The following is a 14034-nucleotide window of genomic DNA, read 5'->3' as shown; positions in this document are numbered from 1 at the left end:
TAAAAACATTTCTAAATTGTGTATATTTATTTATATCTTTAAATTTATCACGTGGAAAGAGAGATTCACTTTCTCTAAATAAAAACATTTCTAAATAGAAACCTTTTTAAATTGCACGTAAAAGCTATTTGAGCTTTAAAGGTTTGATCAGACTATACATAATAGATTTTGAATTAATACTAAATATATATTTAAAAAATTAGGTTAACTTATTCTTATATAAAGATAATTTGATTTTATTTAAAAATATTTTAATCTATAATATATTTTAAAAATATTTATATAAAATTTTAATATATAGATATATAGATTTATTTATTTGTTCAGTAAATTGAAATATTTTATTTAAATTTCTAACAATTGATTCTTTAAGATAATATAATATAACATTATATAATATTATATAACATTATATACATGTTATTTGTAATATTTATTTTCAAGCGTTTTGCTGATTAATTTAATAAGCTATTAAATTTATATAATTAAATTATTATTTTATTTTCTACTTTTATTAGATAATGTAATGCTATATAAAGTATATTATCAAATTACCTTATTTTAAAAAGTAAATATAAAAATACTTTTGTATTTATATTTTCTACATGCATACTTCAATTATGAAAGGAATTGTTTTTCTATATATCATATATCTAAATGTTACTTTTATGCATAAACATAAGAAATGTGAAAAGTATTTACACACACAAATGTTTATTGATTCCTTATTAACTCAATGTAACATTGAAGCCCCAAGGGATAGCTTACTTAGTCAAGTTTTGTTGCTTAGTACCCTGCTTATTGGGAGGTCACGGGGTCAAATCTCCTTGAAGCCCTTGCAGTTAGGCTTGGTTTTTCTACTGTGGCCTTGCTAGTTTGGCCAACGGGGTGTGGATGGTGTGGCCTAGTTTGGCCAACTGGTAGTAGATGGTGTGGCCTTGCTAGTTTGGCCAACTGGTAATAGTTTTTCCATCAGGTGTGGATGTAGCCAGAATCCCTTCTAGTTTGGCCGACGGGGTGTGGATGGTGTGGCCTTGCTAGTTTGGCCAACTGGTAGTAGTTTTTCCATCAGGTGTGGATGTAGCCAGAATCCCTTCGGGTAGATATATCACCCTTCAAAAAAAATCAATGTAACATTGTATAAATTATTTGATTACACACATCATTGAGCTAAGTGAAAATTTTAATAATGCACTAATGTAAGAAGCTAATTAGTTGAAGAATATAATGCATTAATGTAGAAAGCTAATTAGTTGGAGAATATCTCTCAAAAAAATTTGAGTAGATCTAACCACCTCCTAAATACTATGAATATACTCTTCATGTGTAGATGAACTATGCATAATAATAGCCAATAATCTCTACCATTGACAAACACACTTAAGGAATTTGTCATAATCTTCATTGGTATAGGTTTTCTTAAATATGTTTTCCTCATGAGGTCATGATCCACTGTGAATTGAAGAATCTCCTTATAAACAAAGACAATGTCTAGTCCAACATGGCATTTTCATTTTGTACTCACCAAACATAATGTTTTTTTTTTTCTGTATAAAGACTATTCTATTAAGATTAAAAGAGAAAAAATATTTACAAAGAGGTTTGAACCTCTGAGGGGGCTGTAGCCTGCCCTCTGTCAAAAAAACCGTTGCAAGTAGCACATTGCCTTCTGTTTACAAAAATGAAAATCATAGACCCAAGACTAAACAGAGCTATATAGACCCAAGACTAAACAGAGCTAAACGCTTCAGAGTGAGCTGCCCTTTTACAAAATGCTGTTCTTTACCACTATTACAAAAAAAGGAAAGCCAAAATTATATCCTGGAGAATGAAAAATTTCATGCTGATAATAACAGAAGCCATGCACACTGAGAATTACACACGAAATCCAGAAATCATAAGATGACTTGCTGTCCTGTCGCTGAAGCCAAAGGTAATTAAACCTGCGGTGGCGAATCTGTAGCATTCTCATTTGCCTGGTTGGGGGAGCTTACCCAGGTTACCATCACCTCATCTTCAGCTTCCATCGTGTTGCATTCTGGAGGAGGCACAAGGTGCAGAACACTGCCAGAGAGGCGCGCTGGCTCACAAGCTATAATTTGCTCTTGAGGAGAGTCTGGCTGAGGGCGAGAGTCTTCCTGTTGGCCCTCTTCGTGCAGCACAGCAGAAGCATTGAGGAAAACACCAGCCAAGCTACCCTGAGAATCACTGGAATTCTGAGAATGAGACTGTTCCTTGGAAATTTCATCTGAGCTTGTGTGCTCATCTTCTTGCTCCAAGAAGATTACAGTTATTATAGCTGAGATAAAAGGTTTGTTAAGCCTACTTTTGAACTTAAACCGGGATGTGTGAAAAGAGCTGTTTAGGGAGGGTCCAAAATGGTCTGAGGGCGGTGAGGATGGCGAGGCAGAGGCTAACGGAGTTATACATCGAGGCACAAAGCCACCACGACCCCAAGAACCTCCACGGGACCCCGAGTTGCTACCATGCCTGGGTATGCCACGACGACGGGCCATAACAATATAGATCAACGGATTGAAGGTGCTGAAGGACTGAGGGAGAGAGAGAAGCAACTCGCCGCCAACTAAGTGGAACCAGATTTAATACCAGACCTCTCAATGTAAGACCCAAAAGCAGAGCACACAGAAGATAGAATCGACCACAAGAAAGAACCTGACAACGACTGAATAAGCCCAATACCCGACCCAGACACCTTCAACAAAGACAAAATCGAAATCCCTTACAGAGATGGGCAAGAACACTGACTTAATACACCAGACGTATATGGAGAAAACTAACTTAATGCACCAAACGCCTTCGGAAAGAGACAGAACCATATACCTGAAGCTGGCCAAATGGGAGCAGTTATGAAGCCATGGTGGCTTCCAAATTCTCTGGGCTGCGCTGAGGCTCTGAGGCCATGACCACCAGAGGAGAACACTGCCTGAAGAACCCGGAGCGACTGTGTCAATGCCTGAAGAGACCGGAGCAAATGAGCCATGGAGAGAGCGCGCCATCCTGATATCTTTCGCCTGCGTAACTCGAGCTCGATTAGTCATTAATGCTTGTTAATGAGCTGCCTCGAACCGCCTAACCCTGCTTAATGGCTTGCCAGTTGCCGGCTTCGCATGCCCAGGCATTAACACCTAATTAAGACACCCGCATCCAGGTCTCACCAAACATAATGTTATGTTTGTTAGAACCCATAAAAAAAAAAAAAAAAAAACATCATCATCCAATTGAATACATGGGTCACCAAGCATGTATCTACCCAGCACTCTATACATAATTTATCAACCATTATTTAATCACAAATTACTATAATTATAACCTTTATTCCCTTTCATCATGATACATCATGATGTCAAATTTTCTTTGGTTATAGATTTCCTTAAAACCATCCTATCATCGAATGGTTGTAGCTTACCAAACTGTTATTCTCGTTGAGCATAGCCATCAAGTGCTTTGTTGTTGAGCATAGCCATCAAGTGCTTTCAAACAACAAAATATACATTACGTATCATGATGTCAAATTTTCTTTGGTTATATATTTCCTTAAAACCATCCTATCATCGAATGGTTGTAGCTTACCAAACTGTTCTTCTGGTTGAGCATAGCCATCAAGTGCTTTCAAACAACAAAATATACATTACATCAAATTAATTTCTTAACATACATTTACACGGATCTGGGTACATATAATTTTGATAACCAATTCGATACAGATGAGTATGGATCGTAAAAGTTGATAGTGATGAGAGAGGGCATAAAGATGAGTATGGATTGTAAAAGTTGATAGTGATGAGAGAGGTCAAATGAACTGATGCGATAAAGATGGACATGGATTGTAAAAGCTTCTGGTTGAGCATGACCATCAAGTGCTTTCAAACCACAAAATATACATTACATCAAATTAATTTCTTAACATACATTTACACGGATCTAGGTACATATAATTTTGATAACCAATTCGATAAAGATGAGTATGGATTGTAAAAGTTGATAGTGATGAGAGAGGTCAAATGAACTGATGCGATAAAGATGGACATGGATCGTAAAAGTTGATGGTTATGAAAGAGTTCAAATAAACTTTTTAAGTAATAAAATATTTTCAGAATCTGTAATCCAGACACTTTCAACACTGAGAGAAACGCTGCAACTTTTTCTTAGACCAATACATTTTAAACTTCTATGAATATAAAATGTCATTCGCATTACAATATCATCTATTTTTATTTATCATAATTATCATTAAAAAAACACATTTCCTCTTTCTGTCAAGGAGTTTGGTTTCGGAAGATCAGATCCAAAACCACGGAAAACCTGAAATGGACGGGATCCTTCAAATATTTTGCCGTGAGACTCACGAGAATGATCCGTTTTCGATCTTGTTTGATAGTAGTAACAGATATGCCATTGCTTTTTTGTTGCGTATACCTTCATTTCACGCAATTCGTTGTACAGGGACGACTACTCTCTTCTCATTCCTCCTGTTCTGTGCTACTTATATAGAGGCTTCGGTCAATCTAGTTGGTACATCTTTTGCTCCATCGCACTGTTTTAATTTGTTCATTTTAAGGCAAGCTTGCTACTATTCTTAAGATTGTCTTCGTTTGGATCTCACATAAAGCCGCTCAACGAACTGAAAGATGGCGAGCCCTTCAGAAGACTCCATGCAAACAGTTGCCAGACGGGCACCGATTACTGCACAGCGAAGATTGAACATCCACCTGCAAGAACAAATGCCAAGCCCATGTATGCACTATATTATTCCAATATATGATTGCATAATCCACAATCGAAAATAATATTAATGGATCCATCTTAATATCCCATCTCAGGTTTGAGTGTTTTAATTCTTAAATAGATCCCTCTTATCATCCTATGTCAGGTTTGCACATTAACAGTTTTAATTGGTTATTAAATCCATAAATCCATCCTTAAGTTAAATATATTGTTGGCGTTACTGTTAAATGTGAATAACCTGTATTAGTTTTGCTATGTGTTCCTCATTTAGATTTAGCAAGAGCTTTGGAAGCAGTGGATCCAGAGCACATAAATGGGTCCGCGGATCATAATAACAACGACATGAGCGTTCTTCAACAACATGTGGCTTTTTTCGATAGAGACAACGATGGAATTATTTACCCAACCGATTTTTACAAAGGTGGGTCATTTTTCATCTGGTTTGTTTAGCACTTTGCCATTTTCCAGTAAAGTTCAGCTATGTTATTGTGCTTTACCAGCATGCCGGTTCTTTCTAAGTTTATGGAGAGTACAAACTTGCTTTATTCTGCCTTACCAGTCAGCTACATGGCTTTACTTTAGAAATTTAATGCCCGATTAGAGAAATGTATTGAATAAACATGTTGATCTAGTTACTGCTTGCTTTTGTAACGGAAATGAGTTACTAAAGCAAATGTTTTTCAAGTAGAAGTCAGATTTTATAAATGTATAAGATGAATTGTTTCTAAATTCAGTTATACTGGACATTTACGAATAAATACGAACATGAATTTTAATAAAGTGAAATATGAGATATTTATGATGTTGTTGATAGAATAGATTTGCAAGTAGTCTTATTCATGTTATATATTCCAGCATGTAAGTGGAAAAAAAACAACTATATAAAACACGTCAATCAATTTATTCATGTTATATATTCCAGCATGTAAGTGGAAAAAAAACAACTATATAAAACACGTCAATCAATTTTTTTAAATGTATAAAGTTTTGTAATATTTTATAATATTAATGTTATTATTTTTTAACAGTATGTTATTATTTTAGGATGTAAAAAGTCATTAAGAGTATTTTTTCTGGGCCATGAGGAAATTGGTTAGCCGTTTAAGATTTAGAGGTATTTCACCGGAATGAAAGTTTTTTTCCCCTTTGAATTATTAACAGGTGATTTAACAGGTGATTTTATGTGGCCTGGTTTTGTTCGAATAGCAATGATTTCACTTGTATATTGGCTATCTCATTATTAATTTGAAAACTAAATTATGATTATTTTTTCATTTAAAAAAATCGAAATAAAAAATAAGTAAATAAACTTATGGTTGATAATAAAAATATTTGATTTAATATATTGCTGAGATTGAAAAACCCTATGCATGTTTATGTTTACATGCATATTTATGTTTATGGATATTTGAATGACCGAACTTTATATTTTTAGTTTGAAAATCCACAGATTTTAATTTCAAAAGGGTTGAAACACAATAAATTGTGTTTAATTATGAAGTATTAAATTTGATTAACATCATGAAATTATGGAAACTGCTTTTATCAACTTGGAAGATGGTCTAATGTGTATCGTGACAGTATTTTAATTTCAAAAGAGTTGAAAGACAATAAATTGTATTTAATTATGAAGTATTCAATTTGATGCACATCAAACCCTATGCATGTTTATGTTTACATGCATGTTTATGTTTATGGATATTTGAATGACCTAACTTTATATTTTTAGTTTGAAAATCCACAGATTTTAATTTCAAAAGAGTTGAAACACAATAAATTGTGTTTAATTATGAAGTATTAAATTTGATTAACATCATGAAATTATGGAAAATGCTTTTATCAACTTGGAAGATGTTCTAATGTGTATTGTGACAGTATTTTAATTTCAAAAGAGTTGAAAGACAATAAATTGTATTTAATTATGAAGTATTCAATTTGATGCACATCATGAAATTATTGAAAATGTTTTTATCAACTTGGAAGATGGTCTAATGTGTATCCTGACAGTGAGTTCAGGGATTGACAAAGATTTAAATAAAAATTAATGATATGGTAGGGTAGGATGGTGATTACATACCCAAAACTATCGGAGTTAAATATTGCAAATCTATTTGACTTGCAAGGATAAGTTAGGATCTAAATATTAGGCTTCAAACGCTGCCGGGAGCTATGTTCTAACTTTAATAATTTGGATAGAGTGTTTATTATTTGATTTCCATATGTATTAATTATTATAGTTTAGGTGTACATGCATTTAATTGTATATTAAAATTATATATATATATATATATATATATATATATATATATATATAATTCGTTTTTATCCTGTCCAGATATCACAGCCAGGGTATATATATTTCTAATAACCTGTCTCAGGTATCCCAGGCTTGAGTGTTTTAATCAGCAAGTAGATCTGGCTATTTTCGGCCATGTGTAAACAATAATATAATATAATCTTGCTTTCTTTCTATCCAATTTTATCTACCCGTGAAATCGAAACTGGAATTTCAAAATGGATTAACCCGATTGAACTTGCAGGTCTACGTGCCATAGGGTTTAGCGTCCTCGCTTCACTTTTCATAGCAGTGGTTACCCACTTAGGCTTCAGTTACTGCACTCTTCCGGTGAGTACATTACTGAAAGTAAAATTAACCTAAACAACTTGCATTTATCATATATTTGACGAATGTCATTTCTTCATTTAGGTTTTTCTCTGAGGCAGTATTGATGTTCGGTGCGCAGGGATGGATACCTTCACTGAAATTTCCTATATACATTGAGAACATCCACAAAGCAAAGCATGGTAGCGACACAGAGAGCTACGACACTGAAGGCAGGTTCGATCCTGCCAGGTTTGATGCCATCTTCAGCAAATACGCTAAAAAACATCAAGACAAACTCACATTCTGGGAGATCCAGTGCATGCTGAAGGCCAATAGGAATTTAAATGACACTTTTGGATGGTAAGGCCCAGCGTCTGATTGTTGTTTTCTTTTCTATTTCATTTATTTTTCCTCTGTACAGACCCACCAGAGGTGAAACAATATGGTTATCCCATTTTAGTTTTTGCGCTGCCCCAGGTCAGCAGCTCAGATCGAATGGGTTTCCTTGTACGTTATTGCAAAGAACAAGGATGGTCTTCTGGAGAAAGAAACCATACGAGGAGTGTATGATGGCAGCTTGTTTGAAGCACTGGCAAAGCAGCACTCATCTCGCACAAGGCGCTAAACATTTACTATAAAGTAATATAACGCAGGGAGAAGAAAATAAACGCAAGGGACAGCACTTATTACTAAGATAAAACAAGTGCTATGACGCATGAGAGCACTTATTACTCAAATAAAAAGCAAGTTGCTATACTTGTTATAGGGAAATTATGTGATTACTATTGAGGTGTTATTCATATTGAGGTGTTATTCATATTATTCATATGATTGTAATTCATACGATTGTAGAGCAAGTCTTATTATTAACTCCAGTTTTTAGAATTTTGGTGTTTGGAATCGATTTATAAAGAGTCTCACAAGTTTTGTATGCTTATATGCTTATATATTAGAAGAATCAATTATTATGTTTTATAAATATAATTGTAAAATTTATTTATATAGTAGTTTGCTTCCGAAATTATTAAAAAACAGTGAAATTGTGTAATCATTATTATTATATATTACAAGAATAAGTTATTATGCTTTGTAAATATAATTGTAAAATTTATCTTTGGAGCAGGGATTGATATAGTAAGTTGGATTGAAATAGTAAGTTTTAATTTTTGTAAGAGTCTTGAAAATTCAAATTTAAAATATAAATTAATATTTATACAAATTTTGAAAGAAATGTGATTGTTCAACCACCTGTTTGATATATTCACTAACTTGTTTGACAATTTTGCATTTCAAATCAAAAAAATAAAAGAAAAATAACACAATTTATTATTTATAAATAATCCTAATATATAGTTTGTTTTGGATGAGGAAATAATACTAAACAACTTTTGAAATGCTATAGTTTTAATTAAAATTTAGTTTAAAAAATAGATAGAATAATAAATTTGAATTGCATATATATATATATATAAAACATCATTCAATATTTTAAAAAAAAATTAAAAAATAGATAAAAATAAACATTTAAAGGGAAAGATTTAGTTTTATTCAATTGTATATAAAAATAATTAATTTATTTTAAATATTATTTCAAAAATAAATATGAAAAAACTGAGTTTTTTCTTAATTTAAATTTTTCTTATTTTAATATATAAAACCATTAAAAATTAATATTATACATTATATTATAATATCTAATTTTTGATAAATAAAATTTAGTAAAATACTTAAATAGTAAATAGATGGTCATCATACATTTAATCAATAAAAAAATTAGACACACTCATTTAGAAAATCGAAATTGCATATTGTAATGCCAAGTAAAGGCCATTCGGGTGCTATTAATGAGCAACTTCAGTTTGCAGAGATCAATGACATTACCAAACGACGTCTAATCACTCACATAGCTTTATATTTATATTTCAATGGAAGTATCTATTCCATCTTGTTGTCAATTAGACAATTAGGGCATACTTATTGTGATGGACGTGACTCCTTTCTCTCACCGTGTTTTGAAAAAGTAAATTGCATGTCCTACAAGTTAAAAACTATATTATTTTAATTTGGTCAATGTGTCATATATATTAGATAAATATAGAAATGTGTTATATATATTAGATAAATATAGTTTGTAGTTTCTATATATATTTAGTTAGGACACAATATGTTTATGGTATAATGTGTGTTTCAGCGAAATGTTCTCTAGCGGCTTACTTTGATGACCAAGTGTATCATATAAACAATGTATTAACATACAAGAGGGCATAAAAATAAAAATAAATAAGGTTTGAAGAAATTTTTCAATATACACCAAGTGTCTTTCAAGTACTTTATTAATTCAAACAACTTGTAGTTCAAGTTGTTTGTTTTCCATGAATAGTGACTTGAATATGTGTAGTTCCAATTAGCTTCCATAAGGAGGACACACTAGTTTTTTCGCAGTTAAAACCAAGTGGGTCGGTTTTCATTCCTCTCTGGAAGAAGAATATGTTAACCTCCACATGTTTGTCCAAATACACTATGGAATTATCTCGCATGGGTTAAGCTCATATCCATCATCCATGGAAACTGCAACGCTAGTTGGGATTAATTCATTGATCTTCAATATAAAAGTTTGTATGTAAATATATTTCTCCCTGGACCTGTAGTTTGTCTTAGATCTTTTGGTTGTCATGGTGCCTTCATGGAGAGCGATCAAGAATAAGAAAATAGCGAAGCATAGAGAGAAGAAATTTCAGCAGGTCGTAATAGCTACGTAGAGTTGAAGCTCCACCTTGTTAAAAGGTGTGCATACAAATAAAAGATTAAGCCCCCGGATGGCGAATGATGCGACCAATGTACGGTTGGGTGAGCAATAACATATTCAATCAATCTGATAGCCAATCAGATTAAAAAAAAATATATATGAAATGAAAATGCACTGAAGGCATGCTGTCCAATCTCGTTGATAGAATATCGCAATCGGTTAACTGCGTAAGGAGGCGTAGAACTACTCTATGAAGTAAATTACTGAAAAGAAGGGTCCGTGTGGCTTGTAGGAAAACGACATTCACACTTCTTTGAAATTGATAAGTGTAATATCTGGATAACAAAATATTGGCATGTTGCCAAGCTTGACTGATAGATATTTGTAGACATGGTACCAAGTGAGAGAATTATTTAGTAAACATGAGGGGATTAAAGGTTTTTATTTATTAATCATGAATGGATTGGTATAGTTCAAATATCTATATCTACGAGTGGAATATGTTGAGATTTTATGTTTTAATAAAATGGGAAAAAATCTCAGTAGGTGACAACAATCTAATTTGGTTGCTATATTAGCTCTATTTTGTTAGGAGTGAGTTAATGCATCCTATATTTGCTGTAGGAGGAGTTATGAGGCAGTTAGATCCTCTTAGCTATAAAACAGGTGTCCAGACGGATTAGGTGGTGAGTGTGAGAGTTTGTGAGGATCTGAATTATCTTGTAATCTCCTGTTTGATAATAAAACTTTGCCGATGCCTATGTTTGGTGGACGTAGCCCAGAATGGTTGGGTGAACCACGTAAAACTCCTGTGTCTCTTTTGTGATGTGTTTTATCTGCTATTGCTTGTCTATTTTAACTAGCTGCGCACTGATTGCTCCAACAAGTGGTATCACAGCATGTTGGAGGCGTGGCGCAGCGGAGGAGTGGCTTGGTGCTGCGTTTACCAATTTACCTTTGCGCGGAATTTACTTGCGCGTTGTTTTTTTATGAACACCAAATAAGCATTGCAAAGCCGTGGAACAGTCTCCAGTACGGTGGTTTAACACTGTTGGAGCATGGCGGTGGGCCTGCGTGCACACCAGGCAACACTGAACTCATTGTTGGCACGTCATGTTTCAACACAATGATCAAGCAAATAAATGCATCATTCACTAGACTCTTCAAGTCGTAGCTGTGGTCAGCATCACTAAAGGAACGAGATAGCAGATCCGTCATATGCCATTTGGGTAAGCAAGGAGGGCCAGTTCAATCACTGTTTTTAAATTGATAGTGAACGGATCGTTGTAGGTGGGTTCACAAAAAATCGTTGAAACAATACGTGGAACTCCACGTGATATATGATTGGCTGTTGCTGCGTATTGGGTGCTGATGCGTGGTGCATATTGGGTATTTGGTGCTGGTGCGTATTGGCTACCGGTTGCATATTGTGTGCTGTGTTCTTTTGTTTTGGGATTGGCACGGAATACGTTAACACAGTCGCGCCAAAATACTGAAATGGCGTGGACCCGATTTAATTAAGTGCGCCTGTGCGCCAAGTTTTAGATCGGCGCGGAATTTAAAGGTAAAATCGCGCCAAGTTTTTTGCCTTACACTGATTTTTTGTTGGCGCGGATCGTTAGTTGATCAGCAAGCGCTAAGTATATTTTATGTTTTGTTGCGCGCCAGTCCGGTTACACTGTTTGTTAATTGTAGTTTGACATACAAACTGCAAAAAGGTTTTTAATATAAAGTAGGGGCATTGTACAATAAGGCATAGGCATTTGTTATTTATTAACTTCTTTGAAATTGGAGATTCTTTGATTTTTTAAACGAGATGACGAAAACTCAGAGTGCCCGATTTGAAATCAAGAAATTTAATGGCAAAAATAATTTCGAGATCTGGAAGGTAAAGATGCATGATCTGCTGGTACAACAAGGCGTGGCGAAGGCGTTGTTGGGCAGATCAAAACTGCCTTACCCAGTCACAGATGATGAGTGGAATGAATTGGATGGAAGAGGCTTGAGCGGAATTGGACTGTGTTTGGCTGATGATGTTTTATTTAACATCGTGTCAGAGAAGACTGCAGCTGGTTTGTGGATGAAGTTGGAGGAGCTATATATGACAAAATCCTTGACAAATCAGATTCTCCTAAAGCGGCAGCTATACAGTTTGCGAATGAAGGAAGGTACTTCCATTACTGATCATTTGAATGTTTTTAATACTCTAACGGTACAATTAGAAAGCATAGAAGTAAAATTTGAAGCCGAGGATAAATCCATAACTTTATTGTGCTTGTTGCCTGAGTCGTGGGATCATTTTGTTACTTCTATAAGTCTTAGTTCATCCGAAACCATTGAATTTGATGATGTCGTTGGAGCTTTGTTGTCCGAGGAGACCAGGAAGCAGTCGAATGCTGACATCTCTACATCAGAGGCAATGATGGCTAGAGGTCGTGAAAGACGCTTTGGTAAGCGCTGCGATTCGCATTCAAAGTCAAAAGGAAAGAAGAGTAAAGTAAAGCGTTGGTTCTGTGGCAAATCAGGGCATTTGAAGAAGGATTGCTGGAAGCGACAACAAAATTTTAAAGAAGCTTCATTGACAGAAAAGAAGGAAGCGAACACGATTGATACAGGTTCAGCATCTGGTTCAGGTATGAGCGACGAAGTCTTATCAGTTAATTTGTCAAATCATGATCAACATTGGTTGTTAGATTCCGGTGCATCAAACCACACGTGTATTCATAGAGACTGGTTTAAGACATATATATCAGTGAATGATGGAGTCGTGTACATGGGTAATGATGTCACATCTAATATTGTGGGAATAGGGAGTATACAACTGCAAATGTTCGATGGGACAACCAAAATGTTAACTGATGTAAGACATGTACCAGATTTAAGGAAAAATCTAATTTCACTGGGGGAACTTGACACAAATGGATATAAAACTATCATTCAAGGTGGAGTAATGAAAATTTACAAAGGTATTTTACTAGTAATGAAAGCTAAGAAAGTAGGAGATCTGTTTCAGTTAGAAGGAAGAACAGGGTCAGTTCATGTGTCTACGGTGTCTGAAAATGACAGTAGTTCCATTCGCCTATGGCATCAGAGGTTGGGCCATATGAGCGAAAGAGGGTTAAAGATTTTGGCTGATCACAAGTTACTTCCTAATCTAAGGTCTGGAAAGTTAGATTTCTGTAAACATTGTCTGTTTGGCAAACAAAGTAAACAAAAGTTTAAAACAAGGAAACATACTAGTAAAGGAATACTTGATTATATCCATTCAGATGTTTGGGGTCCAGCACCTACAACCTCGTATGGTGGCTCGTCGTATTTTGTATCATTTATTGATGACTTTTCTAGGAAAGTATGGGTCTACATGTTGAAAAGGAAGTCTGATGTTTTTACAGTTTTCAAGCAGTTTAGAGCATTGGTAGAAAATATCACTGGTAGAACTATAAAATGTTTAAGAACTGACAATGGTGGTGAGTTTACCTCCAAGGAGTTTGAAAACTATTGAAAGGGTGCAGGGATCGAGAGACATAAGACTACTGTTTATACTCAGCAAAATGGAGTTGTTGAACACATGAACATGACTCTTTTGGAGAGAGCAAGGAGTATGTTGAGTAACGCTGGTTTGCAGAAGGAGTTGTGGACAGAAGCTGTGGCTACAACTTGTTATGTGATAAATCAGTCACCTTCGATAAGGATAGGATGCAAGATTCCTCAAGAGGTATGGAAAGGACACCCTTGTGATTATTCTAAACTCAGAGTGTTTGGTTGTGATGCATATGCTCTAGTGCCTAAACATCAGCGAACTAAATTAGATCCAAAATCAAAAAGGTATATCATTGTTGGGTATGGTGATGGAACAAAGGGATTTAGATTGTGGGATCCTACTACCCGCAAAATCATCATCAAAAGAGATGTAAAGTTTGATGAATCCTCTCTTGTG

At 34.5% G+C, this 14034-nt stretch overlaps 1 protein-coding gene across 1 annotated transcript; it reads left to right on the top strand.

Annotated features, from left to right (window-relative positions):
• The first annotated feature begins 4526 nt into the window (after nt 1–4526).
• Nucleotides 4527–8246, top strand: LOC149223561 (peroxygenase-like). Its single transcript, XM_089383345.1, has 5 exons — nt 4527–4755; nt 5018–5167; nt 7287–7372; nt 7491–7711; nt 7829–8246. Exons 1-5 carry the CDS (start codon nt 4650–4652, stop codon nt 7974–7976), a joined length of 711 nt encoding a protein of 236 aa, XP_089239471.1. The 5' UTR covers nt 4527–4649; the 3' UTR covers nt 7977–8246.
• The last annotated feature ends 5788 nt before the right edge of the window (nt 8247–14034 follow it).

This window comes from Pinus tabuliformis, chromosome Q (assembly GCF_031772625.1).
Source record: "Pinus tabuliformis cultivar Carrire ecotype Pingquan chromosome Q, CPIR1, whole genome shotgun sequence".
NCBI lineage: Eukaryota > Viridiplantae > Streptophyta > Pinopsida > Pinales > Pinaceae > Pinus > Pinus tabuliformis.
Note: the sequence above shows the minus strand (reverse complement) of the source record. Positions and strands in the feature narration are given on the sequence as shown.